The sequence below is a fragment of the Artemia sp. Qi Xiang Cuo genome, chromosome 17 (genome assembly GCF_049724085.1).
Source record: "Artemia sp. Qi Xiang Cuo chromosome 17, ASM4972408v1, whole genome shotgun sequence".
In the NCBI taxonomy this organism is placed as follows: Eukaryota; Metazoa; Arthropoda; class Branchiopoda; order Anostraca; family Artemiidae; genus Artemia; species Artemia sp. Qi Xiang Cuo.
The window spans coordinates 10,811,526-10,825,046 of record NC_142810.1 but is presented as its reverse complement, the minus strand read 5'-3'; the positions used below and the strand labels follow the sequence as shown (position 1 = coordinate 10,825,046).

At 36.1% G+C, this 13,521-nt stretch overlaps 1 protein-coding gene across 1 annotated transcript in view; it reads right to left on the bottom strand.

Annotated features, from left to right (window-relative positions):
- Positions 1-201: 201 nt before the first annotated feature.
- The window catches only part of LOC148941880 (N-terminal Xaa-Pro-Lys N-methyltransferase 1-like), a 29,924-nt gene continuing 16,604 nt past the window's right edge, over positions 202-13,521 (bottom strand). Inside the window, exons 3-4 of the mRNA XM_089103674.1 lie at positions 7,943-8,051; positions 202-440 (exon numbers count right to left, since the gene is read on the bottom strand). Of these exons, the coding sequence (XP_088959800.1) occupies positions 218-440; positions 7,943-8,051 (332 nt within the window). The 3' untranslated portion in view covers positions 202-217. The remainder of the gene's footprint in view (positions 441-7,942; positions 8,052-13,521) is intronic.

The window sequence follows — 13,521 nt, the reverse complement described above, 5'->3', positions numbered from 1 at the left end:
AAGTAAACAAGTAAAGGAATAAAACAGCAAAAAGTAAATAAATGTAAATAAGCAAAAAAGTAAATAAAGGTAAAAAGTAAACAAAAAAGTAAATAAGCAAATTAAAAAGCAAAGGAATAATCTTTTCAATAGACATAATCTTTTCATCCAATATATTAATTAAAAGTAAAAACTTGTAATAATTTGAAATAAATCTACATACAAAAGTAAAAAACTTTTATTGATCAGGACGCAAGGCATACATTTGAACTTTAAATAATTCCTGAGGAAATCTATGCTGTTGTTGCTTCTTTATGATTCGTAAGGACGCTCGACAAAATAAATCTTCTAACGTTTCTTCAGGTCTTGTAACTGAAGAGTCTTCGTGGTCTGGTTCTGGATCTGGGCTCGAAGTGACATTTTCTTTAACAACGATGATGCCCCGGGGTTTCAACGCCTTTCTAAAATAATACAGAAACATTAAAGAGTAAACAAGCAAAGGAATAAAACAGCAAAAAGTAAATTAAAAAATAAATAAAAGTAAATAAGCAAAACAGTAAATAAAGGTAAAAAGTAAACAAGCAAAAAAGTAAATTAGCAAATTAAATAGTAAATAAAAAAAAAGTAAGGCCGCGAAGAGTCTTCGTGGTCTGGTTCTGTATCTGGACTCGAAGTGACATTTTCTTTAACAAAGATGAAAGATTAAAGAGTAAACAAGCAAAGGAATAAAACAGTAAATAAGCAAAAAATAAATTTAAAAATAAATAAAAGTAAAAATTAAATAAGCAAAAAAAGTAAATAAAACAGTAAATAAGTAATAATTAAAATGTAAATAAGCAAAGGAATAAAAAAAGTACAAGATTGATGGAGGTTAAACACTGCTTAACTTTAGGAATACCTTGATCAGACCCAGCAAATTAGCTTAATCTAAACTTGCTTGATATTAAAACTACATTACTTCTTTTTTCTATTTGATATCTTTCATCCTTATTTTGGCATTTATTTCAGCATTTACTTCAACATATTTCCCGTATTGTGGACATGGTTGGTCAGAATAATTTTTGAGTCTTGAATTACCTTTAAATGGCTCACAGAACTGATCTGTCTTGACATTTCTACTTTGGCTTTACTCTAATTAGCCCTGGCTCTCAAGTCCCCCATCCCTTCTTTCAAAATACTCCATTCTAAGAGTAATTTTTAAATTTTGCAGTAATTTGTTATGTTTTTGTAACAAACGTTATGTATTTGTAAGTCCAGAAACAACAAGAAAAAGTTCCCGACCCAGAGATTGACCGAAATAGACAGAAAACGAGAGCGAAATCGTACTAGATTAATAAAAATGTGCAGCTAGACTATCGCTGTGCAGCTAACGGGCAGTCTAATATCGATATCCCAAGCTAGGGCTAGAGGGTCTTCAAGTTCGTCACTTAGCTTTCTTCTTACTTAGGCGCAGGTGGGTGAAGCAACGAACGGTGTTTGTGGGACGAAAGAAGGGACTCCCCAAAATTGAACATCAACTGCAGGCGCCTATCACGCAACGTTGGCAGTCGTAAGCTACTAAGGGCAGCCTCATAAGATCTGTATTTCAGGCTTAGTGTCAATATCACTTTTGAATGACCTCCAGATCTTCACCTAGGTGGTCAATACTATGAGCCTGAGGGCCCCACACATGACATTTTTATTCTAGGATAGGGCGCACATGTGTGACGTAAACTGTCTTCAGCTAACTGTGATAAACCCAGTCGGCGCTAGGTTATTAGTAATCATTGTGTACAACTACCTTTTTTCACTAGACCGGCGATGTGCGCGCTAAATGAACAGTCGATACTGAAAGTACCTCCGAGAATCACAGAGGTTGAGGCGGTAGGGTACCACGGATCCGGGCATGAGAGGTCACGCTTAAGCGGATTAAACCTCATGACTTTTGTTTAGCGCGTTATAAGGCTTGAATCATGTGAATACCCTTGTTGACTACAATGAAAACGACAAAAATTATGGGTTAGAATTTGTTCATACCAGAATCATATGTAATGACAAGGAGGTTCCAAGAACCTAATTATAAACCAAATTTCTTTTTTTAGGCTTAAACTTCACTGAATCTCCCAAGCCTTATAAGCAGAGAATTTGAGCTGGTAAATCCCTTTATGAAAGTTTCACCATTATAGTAGAAGTATTTCCCAATGGTTAATTTAGCACAAGCAGTTTCCACTAAATATAATAAGTATACAAAAATGCAAATATTTGTAACGCTCAGAAAGACTCACCTTTGCCAATTCGCAAAAATGTAGTGGAGGAGGACAAGTATTTTTTTCAATTTTTCTAATAAATATTCAAAAAAGTTTTTTTTTTAATCTAAGGGGAGGGGTTCAATATTTTTTTAATGAGAATAGAAAGAGACATTTTCCAAAATTTATGGGGGAAGGAGGACATTTTCGATTTTTTTTTTCTAAGATGATAAAAAATTATCTTTGAAACCTAAAAGGGAGCGCCCCCCCCCTCCAGTGGTTCTTCTAAAATAAGCAGAAGGTAAGTTTATTCAGTTTTAATGACTCAAAAAGGATATTTTTCGAAATACATGGGACCAATTGCCTTCCTTTTCCTCCCTAAATGGCACCCCGCTTAGGGCAAGTTTCTGGCAAAAATCGTTATTAAGTCTTTGCACTCCGCTCTTATGTGGAAGACTAATGTTTGAAGATTAGTTCTCCACCCCCACATAAATTCAAGCAGTATTGCTTTATCATAGGCCTCGCGCGCTGCCTAAGTAAAGAACGATGTGGGCACAATGTGTTTTTTTTTTCTCCATACCCGGGCACTTCGTATCGAAGAAGTTGTCGTAGAAACTTCAAAAAGGGCTCATTCGATTGGAAATTGGAGTGGCTAGTGCCCTTTTTAATATTCGAAACTGATTGGAGGGCAACTAGCCCCCCCCAATCCCATCATTTCCCCAAACACATCCAATCACAATTTTGAGATAGTCATTTTGTTCGGCGTAGTCGATTTCCAGATAGAAAATATATTTTTGAGGAGAACACTCCCCCAAAACCCTCGGGGCAAGGGTTTTCAGTTATGCCCTGAGGGAATATAAGATCAATGTTGACACAATGTACAGTTTACTTCTTTTTTTTTAAGCAGGGCACTTCATATAAAAGGGGTCGTCGTAGAGACTTCAAAAGCGGTTCATTCGATTGGAAATCGAGAGTTCTGGTGCCGCTTTTAATAGTAGAAAGTGATTGGAGGGCAACTAGCCCCCCTCATGCCAATCATTCCCCCAAACACATCCAATCGAAATTTTGAGATAGCCATTTTGTTCAGCGTAGTTGATTTCCAGATAGGAAATGTGTTTTTGAGGAGGGCAATCCCCCATAACCCTCAGGGCAAGGGTTTTAGGTTATGCCCTGGGGCATATAAGGTTTTTATAGAAGGCGTTGTCGTAGAAACTTCAAAACAGGCTCGTTCGATTGGAAATTCAAAGGGATAGTGCCCTTTTTAATAGTCGAAAGTGATTGGAGGGCAACTAGCCCCGCCCATCATTCCCCCAAACACATCCAATCAAAATTATGAGATACCCATTTTGTTCAGCATAGTTGACTTCCAGAGAGAAATTATGTTTTTGGAGACATCACGTTCCCACAACCCTCAAAACAGATGTTGTCATATACGTCCGAGGGGGACATGAGGTTTTTATAGAAAGTTTTGTTGTATAAACCTTTACACGGTCTTAGCCTATAAGAAATTTAATGAGCTAGTGCCCTTTTTAATAGTCGATAGTGATTGAAGGGCAACTAGTCCCCCCCACGCCTATCGTTCCCCCAAACACATCCAATCAAAATTTTGAGATAGCCATTTTGTTCAGTGTAGTTGATTTCAAGATAGAAAATGTGTTTTTGAGGAGGAGACTCCCCCACAACCCTCGGAGCAAGGGTTTTAAGTTATGCCCTGGGGGCATATAAGGTTTTTATAGAAGACGCTGTCGTAGAAACTTCAAAAAACCTCATTCGAAAGGGCTAGTGCCCTTTTTAATAGTCCAGAGTGATTGGAGGGCAACTAGACCCCCCCACGCCCATCATTAACCCAAACACATCCAATCAAAATTGTGAGATAGCCATTTTGTTCAGTGTAGCTGATTTCCAAATAGAAAATGTGTTTTTGAGGAGGACACTCCCCCACAACCCTCAGGTCAAAGGTTTTAAGTTATGCCCTGGGGGCATGTAAGGTTTTTATAGAAGGCGTTGTCGTAGAAACTTCAAAACAGGCTCATTCAATTTGGAATTTATAGGGCTAGTGCCCTTTTTAATAGTTGAAAGTGATTGGAGGGCAACTAGCCCCCCCACGCCCATTCCCCCAAACACATCCAATCAGAATTTTGAGATAGCCATTTTGTTCAGCGTAGGCTAGTTGATTTCCAGATAGAAAATATGTTTTTTAGGAAGACACTCCCCCACAACCCTCAGGGCAAGGGTTTTAAGTTATGCCCTGGAGGCATATAAGGTTTTTATAAGAAGGCGTTGTCGAGAAACTTCAGAACAGGCTCATTCGATTGGAAATTCAAAGGGCTAGTTCCCTTCTTAATAGTCGAAAGTGATTGGAGGGGAACTAGCACCTCCCCCATGCCCATCATTCGCCCACACACATCCAATCCAAATTTTGAGATAGTCATTTTGTTCAGCGTAGTTGATTTCCAGATAGAAAATTTGTTTTTGAGGAGGACACTCCCCAACAACCCTCAGGGCAAGGGTTTTAAGTTATGTCCTGGGGTATATAAAGTTTTTATAGAAGGCGTTGTCATAGAAACTTCAAAAGGGGCTCATTTAATTGGAAATTCATAGGGCTAGAGCCCTTTTTAATAGTCAAAAGTGATTGGAGGGCAACTAGCCCCCCCCCTCACATCCATCATACACCCAAACACATCCAACCAAAATTTTGAGATAGCCATTTTGTTTAGCGTAGGCTACTTGATTTCCAGATAGAAAATATGTTTTTGAGAGGGATATTCCCCTACAACCCTCATGTCAAGCGTTTTAAGATTTGCCCAGGGGGAATATAATGTTCTTATAGAGGTAGCCGTTCTAGAAACGTTAAAAAAGCTCATTAGATTGGAAATTTAAAGGACTAGTGCCGTTTTTAATAATCAAAAGTGATTGTTGGGGAACTAGCCCCCTCCACGCCCATAATTCTCCCCAATCCATCCATTAAAATTTTTTAGATAGCTATTTTGGTTATCGTAGTTGATTTCCGGATAGAAAATATGTTTTTGAGGAGGACACTCCCCCACAGCCCTCGGAGCAAGGATTTTAAGTTATGCCCAGAGGGCACTTAATGTTTTATAGAAGGCGTTGTCGTAGAAACTTCAAAAAAAGCTCATTCAATTGGAAATTCAACGGGCTATTGCTCTTTTTAATATTCAAAAGTGATTGGAGGGCAACTAGCCCCCTCCCCCACACCCATCATTCTCCCGAAAAGATCCCAACAAAATTTTGAGATAGCCCTTTTTTTCAGCGTAGTTGATTTCCAAATAGAAAATATGTTTTTGAGGAAAATACTCCGCCACAGCCCTTAGGGCAAGAGTTTTAAGTTATGCCCGCGGGGCATATAAGGTTTTATCGAAGGCGTTGTCGCAGAAACTTCAGAAAAGGGCTCATTCGATTTGAAATTTAAAGGGCTAGTGCCCTTTTTAACAGTCGAAATTGATTAGTAATATTTGTTGTTGTTGTTGTTTAGACTAGGGCACTTCGTATCGAAAGTTCCTTACTTTTCTTTGAAAAACTTATTTTGTGGAAAAAGTTTTTTTAATTATTTTCTGTTCGATTTACATTGATATAGTCTTTTCAGGGAAAAAGAAAATAACACTTTAATATACACATAATCACATAATCTAATAAAAAATAACACATAATCTTAAGGCAACATTTAGTTTTTAAACATAATGGGAAAATGGGAGGGTGGGAGTAGAAGGGGGATTAGTTGCCCCCAACCACTTTCGACTATCAAAAAGGGCATCAGCCCTTTCTATTTTCAATCGAATGAGCCCCTTTCGAAGTTCGATACGAACTACGAAAATTTGCACTTTACTGAAAAAATACAAATGAATGTGCATTGTCAGTTTAATATACATATACTGATATTTAGTAATCAAAATGTTAAAATTATTTTATTTATTATATTTAAAAAATTTAAAACATTTATATTTTCTTCCAGTAAGGTGTAAGTTATTATCTGGCCTTGGAATGGCATAGGGGTTTTGCGCCCAGCTTTTGTTAATTTGTGCTCGTTTTGATTTTGACTCGGTTCTTTATTGTAATTTCTGTTGGTTTTAGGTTTCATTTATTTATCGATGCTGATTTGTGGTAGTTTCGAGCTTGGTAGATTATTTGATTTTATTTTTGCTGATTTTTTGTTTAATGGAGTTCTTTACTTTTCTTTGAAAAACTCATTTTGTGGAAAAAGTTTTTTTAATTAATCTTCATAAGAACCCACTGTTTGAGTGGAAGTTGTGATAGGATGGTAAATTTTCTTGGCTTTGTAACAAAAAGAGACGAAATGTAAATAGAACTTTATCTTCCGTTTTTAAAGTTTTCATTAATGCAACGATTTTCCACTGTCCTTTAGGAAAAATGTATAAGAAGGAACTTAAATACTTCTGGGATTTAATTATGGCCGTAGATCCATTTTTGAAAGTTTAATTTAAAAAAAAAAGAAACAAGTCTTCTCGTGAACCCATTCTCCTTTATTGCAACCCAATTTATGTTGGTGCACAGAGACACAAATTGAGAACTGAGAAAATTTTGTACCAAATCGGGAGATCTATCCTCCCCAAAACGAACAGATGAAGGGATGATTTGTGTTGTCCAACATGATATGTCAGTGGCAGTCTCTTCTGCATTTTTCAGCTTAACCTTGCCAAAACAACACTCCTGTCAGTAAAAACCACCCATGTGTCCCAGTTAATTGTGGCCTTTCTGGTTAGATTACACTAATTCAGGCTGGTTTAGATTGTCAAAGAGACAAAATCGTTGAGCTTTGTATAAAAAAAAAAGAAAAAAAAAGTCAACGGGTCCTTGAACAAAGCAAGGTACAAAAATACAGAATCTAAATGATGGTTTTGACCAAAACTTGTCCCTTTGATCAAGTGAAATACCGACCTGAAATGTTTAGAAAAGAACTAAAATCTTGCCTTCCAGCACATATATGGATACTTGGTGGACTCAAAACAATACTAATCTACCTCGTAATGCTAAATACAAATGCAAAGTCCACATGTTTTAAATCATAATATAACAGTACGAGTCTTATTAATGATAAAAAGTAATAAAAGACATGGGTGTTTTATTTGTCCCGGTTGTTCATGAGTGCCTGCCAGATTCTTTCTCTGGCCGCAGGGTCTCCATTTCCAAGTTGGTAAGGGGCTGCAGGTAAGAACATCAGAAATCCATTTCCAATTCATTCGTACTTGGTAAATATATATTTGTGGATTCAAAGATATTTGCTGTAGAACTTAAGCCGTGTATTCAAAGGTATTATTGTAAAAACCTGTATTACCCGTTGTTTCTAGTAGAGTGCTAAAAGTCCGAGGGTGGTTGCACCATAACAGTGAAGAAGTTGTGACTTATGCTGTCCAGCATGATCTGTCTGTGACAACCTCTTCGGCAATCTTCAGCCTACCCTTATCAAACAAAACCCGTGTCAGCAGAAGCCATGTTCTAGGTCTTTGTTGAATGTCTGCCAGATATTATTTCCTTTGCTATTGAGTATCCATTTCCAACCTCAAAGGGGATTTTGACGACATCACGGGATATGATGTGCGGCGTACGTGTGGCGTACACTGGACTCGTCTATATCGCAAGCAAGTGCGATTTAAGGTAATTAAAGGTAATGATGCTGGTTGGAAGTCACGCGTGTGGAAAAAATAAATAATACTTACACACTAGATAGTTATATACCCTAGACAAAGGTGAGTAATACTCACTTGCATCGTTTTAGAAAACTGACCAAATCTTCATCTGTTAAATAGAGGAGTACCCATTGTATCCATATTAAGTCATATGATTCGTTTTCTGGCTCAAAATCTTGCAGTCCTAAATGAATTAAATATATAAAGAATTAAATATAAGCCGATGACTGGATTATTATATTATTTGCAGGAGGTTGCTCTGAGAATTAGACCATGGGTATATAGCCAAATAATAATAATAACAAAATCCTAATAATAATAGATAAGAATAAAAAAAAAGCAGTGACCAGTAATAATGGATAAATAAATAACATTGACTAAGTCCTTATCTACTATAAGACAGAGAATGGCTTCTTAATCAATGTGAAGCCATAAGGTTCCAGCTCTGGCTCAAAATTTTGCAGTTCTTAATGACATTATATTTCAATGATTGGCTTATTATGTTATTTGCAGGAGGTTGCTCTGAGAATTAAACCATGGGTAAATAGCCAAATAATAATAATAACAAAATCCTAATAATAATAGATAAGAATAAAAAAAAGCAGTGACCAGTAATAATGGATAAATAAATAACATTGACTAAGTCCTTATCTATAAGACAGAGAATGGCTTCTTGATCAATGTGAAGCCATAAGGTTCCAGCTCTGGCTCAAAATTTTGTGGTCCTTAATGACATAAATATATGTCAATGATTGGATTATTATGTTATTTGCAGGAGGTTCCTCTGAGAATTAAACTTAGGGTAAATAGCATGATAATAATAACAAAATTCAAATAATAATAAATAAGTATGAAAAAAAGATAAATAAATGAAAATAATAGATAAATAAATAACATTGACTAAGTCCTTATCTATAAGACAAAGAATGGCTTCTTGATCAATGTGAGGCCATACGGTTCCAGCTCTGGCTCAAAATTTTGCAGTCCTTAATGACATAAATATATGTCAACGATTGGACTATTATGTTATTTGCAGGAGGTTCCTCTAAGAATTAAACTTTGGGTAAATAGCATGGTAATAATAACAAAATCCAAATAATAATAAATAAGTATGAAAAAAAGCAATTATCAGTCATAATAGATAAACAAATAAAGGTGAGTAAGTCCTCATTACAGAGAATGACTTCTTGATCTATATGATGCCACATGGTTCCAGCTCTGGCTAAAAATTGTACTGTCCAAAAATTACATAAATAAATGTAAATCATTGCTGTTGATTGTAAACCGATACTGTATTAATTGCAGGAGGTTGCTCTGGAAAATTCATTCTAGAGTAATCATATAAAAATAATAGATAATATTAGTAATAAATAACAAAAAGTAATAATAAATAAATTCAACAGTTTAAGAAATCAAAATTTGTTTTAATTACCTATTTTTTACTATAATGACAAAGACTATAATTAGTGTGCAATATTTACCGGTAAGTTTCAAAACTTACTCTTACCGAATAAATTACCGGTAACTTTTGTTATCACATAAGGGGTAAGTTTCAAATACCCCTGAATTTAAAAGAAAATATTCTCTCTTCTCTGACAGATTGATAAGAAAAAAATATTATTTTTGAATCATTTTATTTGTTTATTTCCTACTTCGTTTGCAAGGGGGAAAAAATTATAAAACATTGCACTTTAGGCTTCAGATAATTCTTTATAAGAGATAAGCTAGAGCTGCTGCAGCTGCTCCTCCTCCTTCTCATCTGGTGCTGTCACGTGGCAGTGAACTATTGATAAAAAGACATGATGGCAGTGTGAACATTCGTTCCAGCCTTTCACGTCAAGGTCCAGGCATTTTCGAAGCTGCACGGCGATGCTCATTTTTTTTTTGCTATTGAGTGACTGACGGACCATTATGATTTTGTTCGCTGTTTCATGCTTGATTTGGTTCCAACGGTGGGTCTGTACTAGTCCATGACCTGACCAGAGTCTGTCGCAGGAGGCTACAGTAACACAAATTGTTGGGATTTTTGCAGTCACCCCCTTAAGCCCCAACTTCGCAAAAAAGCAGCCCACCAACAAGATGCCGATTCGACAGCTTTTGCAGTCTCAAAGTACAATGATTACGAAAATGGGCCACATTTGAAAATGTAGCAACAGAGTTCTGTGTTCAAAACCCCGACAAAGACAGCTTCAGATCTTTCGTTAAATGAATCACCAATGGTGATTCACCATCCTTCCGAAATAGACAGAAAATTTAGCAAGCTCATTGATTTGACTTACTAGATCCATAAACTCATCCCGTGTCAGTGAGTTTGTACCAAAAAGCGGATCAAGTAGAGTAGCTGAAGCCAGGGCGGGATCATATACAAATATTCTCTTATTTTCTAGATACTTATGAATTTTCCTTTCCTCGGCCTTTGAGACTGGCAAAAACGGTAGTGTCTCCTGGAAATGCTGCTGTAGCAAACTGAAGTACGGGATGACAAACAAAGCAAGAGCTTCCTCTCCTTCAAAGAAGCGGCAGCCAAGTGAAATTGGCTTCAAGAATTTCAGGCAAGCTGTTAACTGATCCAGTTTCACATCATCAAAAAGCACTTTTCTGATATCCTGAATACCCTTGATATCACACCTTCTATCGATCGACATAGACGGTAAAGGTTCCCACATTTCGCGCATTGCTAGACTTTTTTCTGGCTCAAATCCATGCGCTAAACTGTCCAATCTATTCGAAACCACAGTTTTACCCGTCATATAATCTTACCTTTAAGAAAAAGCTGCAATAATTTTACATTAATAAAATTCTATATTGACAAACCTTCCTTTTTGATACCTTAACTGCATAGCCTTTATAGAAGAAAAACTTACGTAACATAATGCACCAAGCAGAATAAAAGCTGGTAACAATAGAAGTTTAACAAATCAAAAATCAAATGTGCGTTTTTTTACCCAATACTAACGAATGCAACAAATCATGAAAAGTATTTGATAAACATATGCAGTGATGAACGGATAGAGAGCATGGAAAACAACTGAAGACATTGAGGTAGACTTGGCTAAGATCGTAAAATAAGATAAAACGTCAAAACACTGGCAAAAGCCAGCATAAGTATCCATTTGAAAACCAAGATTCCAAAGAAATGATTCAATTTGATTTTGAGGAAACCTCCTTATAACGACGCTTCATCCAGAAATAATTAAGAATCTAATGGGATGATGTGACAGATTTATGTTTGGGTACTAATTGCTGCTGTGTCAACATTGCAATGCTAGATTAGAAGAGATTGGACTGGAATATTTTTTTTTTAATAGGCCTTACTACCTGCATTATAGCCGGATATATAATTCACCAATTATTTATCCAATAGTTAAAGATAGCCAGTCAAAGTAAAAAAATCACCAAATTAAGACTGACTGACTCATCGCGTATCCCCTTTTTTCTTTTCTTTTTTTTACTCAGGCACAAAATGACAAAGAGGTAGTCCGACAGACGAATATTGGCATAAGCTCAAAGGGGTATGACTCATGCATTGAATCTGATGAATGAAATTTTTTTTACAATCGATTTTAGTGAAGTGATAGCTCTCTTAGGGATGGATTTCTTTCAATTGAGAATATTTTTGTTCAACAAAAACTTAAGCTTACCACTTGTTAAACTTACCAGTAAGTTTGACCTAAAACTTACCATTACCGGGTAAGCTAGCCCATGGTAACTTACCGTGTGGTAACTTACGTCTTGCACACTGACTACAGTGTATACAGTTCCTCAGGGAGTGAGTTTATTATTATTAATATTAATATAGCTAATTATTGTTAATATACAGTTTTTTAATATTATTATTGATAAATACTAACAATGAATAGTTATAAATAAATATGGCACTGAGACACCAAAACCACTTATTTTATTTTGTGTTTTCGAATATAATAACAAATAAATATGGCACTTCTTGAAACCTAAACTACTTAAATTTTTTTATCTTTTTAACTGTAATGTATAAAGGGTATAATATAGGCTACAATATATATGTTTGCTCTTGGAATGACCGTTCCTTTACATAATATTATTTACTAATAAATTAATAAATTGTGAAAAACAAACAAAAATATTGCTTCTGGTTTTTCTTCTTTCTTCACTATAATATTACAATAGAATGTAATTAAGCATAAAATGATTGGTCCACAAAGGATTTGGCATTAAATGGGGGGGGGAGGTTAGAGGATTTCCCCAATGTTGAAAAAACAAAGGATAATTTTTTGGACACAAACTTTCCTTAGCAGCCCTTTGGTCCAAAATTATGGGAATCTCCCCAACCCTGTGCGCAGGTAGCTATATACAAATTTAAGATTTACAATTCATTTTAACCATTTAAACTACAAAAAATCAAAATTTTAAGAATTCTAAAAACTAGCTAAATTATTTCAAATATATACCACCTCAATAATATTGCAAACAATCAATAAATGTCCTAAAACACTCTTCAATTTAAAAAAAAGCAGCAGTTAGATTGGAATCCACCTCTAGGACAACAAGCATTCAACTTTACCTGAGATGGAGATCATGTAACTCTTACCCCGGTCATGTTAAGTGTGTTCTTGAGTTTGATAACTGTGCTTTGACTAAATTTAGACTAAAACGTTTCTGGTGAACCCTGGCTAAAAAACTAAGTGATACAACATTGAACTATTACAGTCCTTACTGGTGGTGCTGATTTCCGTTTCATGGCCCTTCAGCCAGGAGGCGCAATGGGGGTTAGGGGCCAGCCATCCTGTGCTTTTGCACACCCTTCCAGCTTACTTTCCCCAGATTTCCCCAGGTACCCATTTTAGAGCTGGGCTGACTCTGGCTGAGCTCATAGTTACGCCACTGACCCCGTCCCAAATGAAATAACCGGCGACACGAGGAACCGAACCCCGATCCTTCAGACAAAGCACAGACAGAGCGCTATCCAATTGGCTACGACGGCTATCCACTCGGCTAGGATGGTCTTCTTCTTCTTCATCTATTTCACAGCAGGTGGGTTTTTCAGATCATAATATTTAGCCCTTTTCCTTTTGCTTCCCTCTTTGGGCTACAGAGCTACTGGCTTCGTTGTCTCTTATTTATTAGATATTCACAGATATCTTTCAGTAGATCTTTTGACTCAAGGAGTTCAAATATAAGATGATAGAAATCGATTTCTGTGTTCTGTGTGCAGGTATAGTCGGCTAGGCTCTTGGCTGATAGTGAGATTTCGTGGTGTTTGAAGCACTTTAACAGTTTACAATGCAAAGTATGCTGTGCAGACGTCAGCTTATTACATTCAAATAGGCTGTGGTCAATTGTTTCATTATTCATAATACAAAACCTGCAAAGAGAGGACAGGGGAACTGTACCACTTGAATTAGGAAACTGATACGAGAATGCAAGAAAGTTTAGTCCATTTGTTCCAGAACGAATTCTATGATAAATTTTAGAAAAATACTTATTGGGAAGGGTGGAAGGAGTAAGATTTTCTTATTAAACATAATATCTGATAGTCTCCATTAGTAAATATCTCTAATGGGGATTGGTCTCACATTTGGCTGGTCAATATTTATAGCATTTTTTTGCTATTTCATCAACCTGATGATTACCACTTATACCAGAGTGGCTAGGAATATACTGAAGATAAGTTC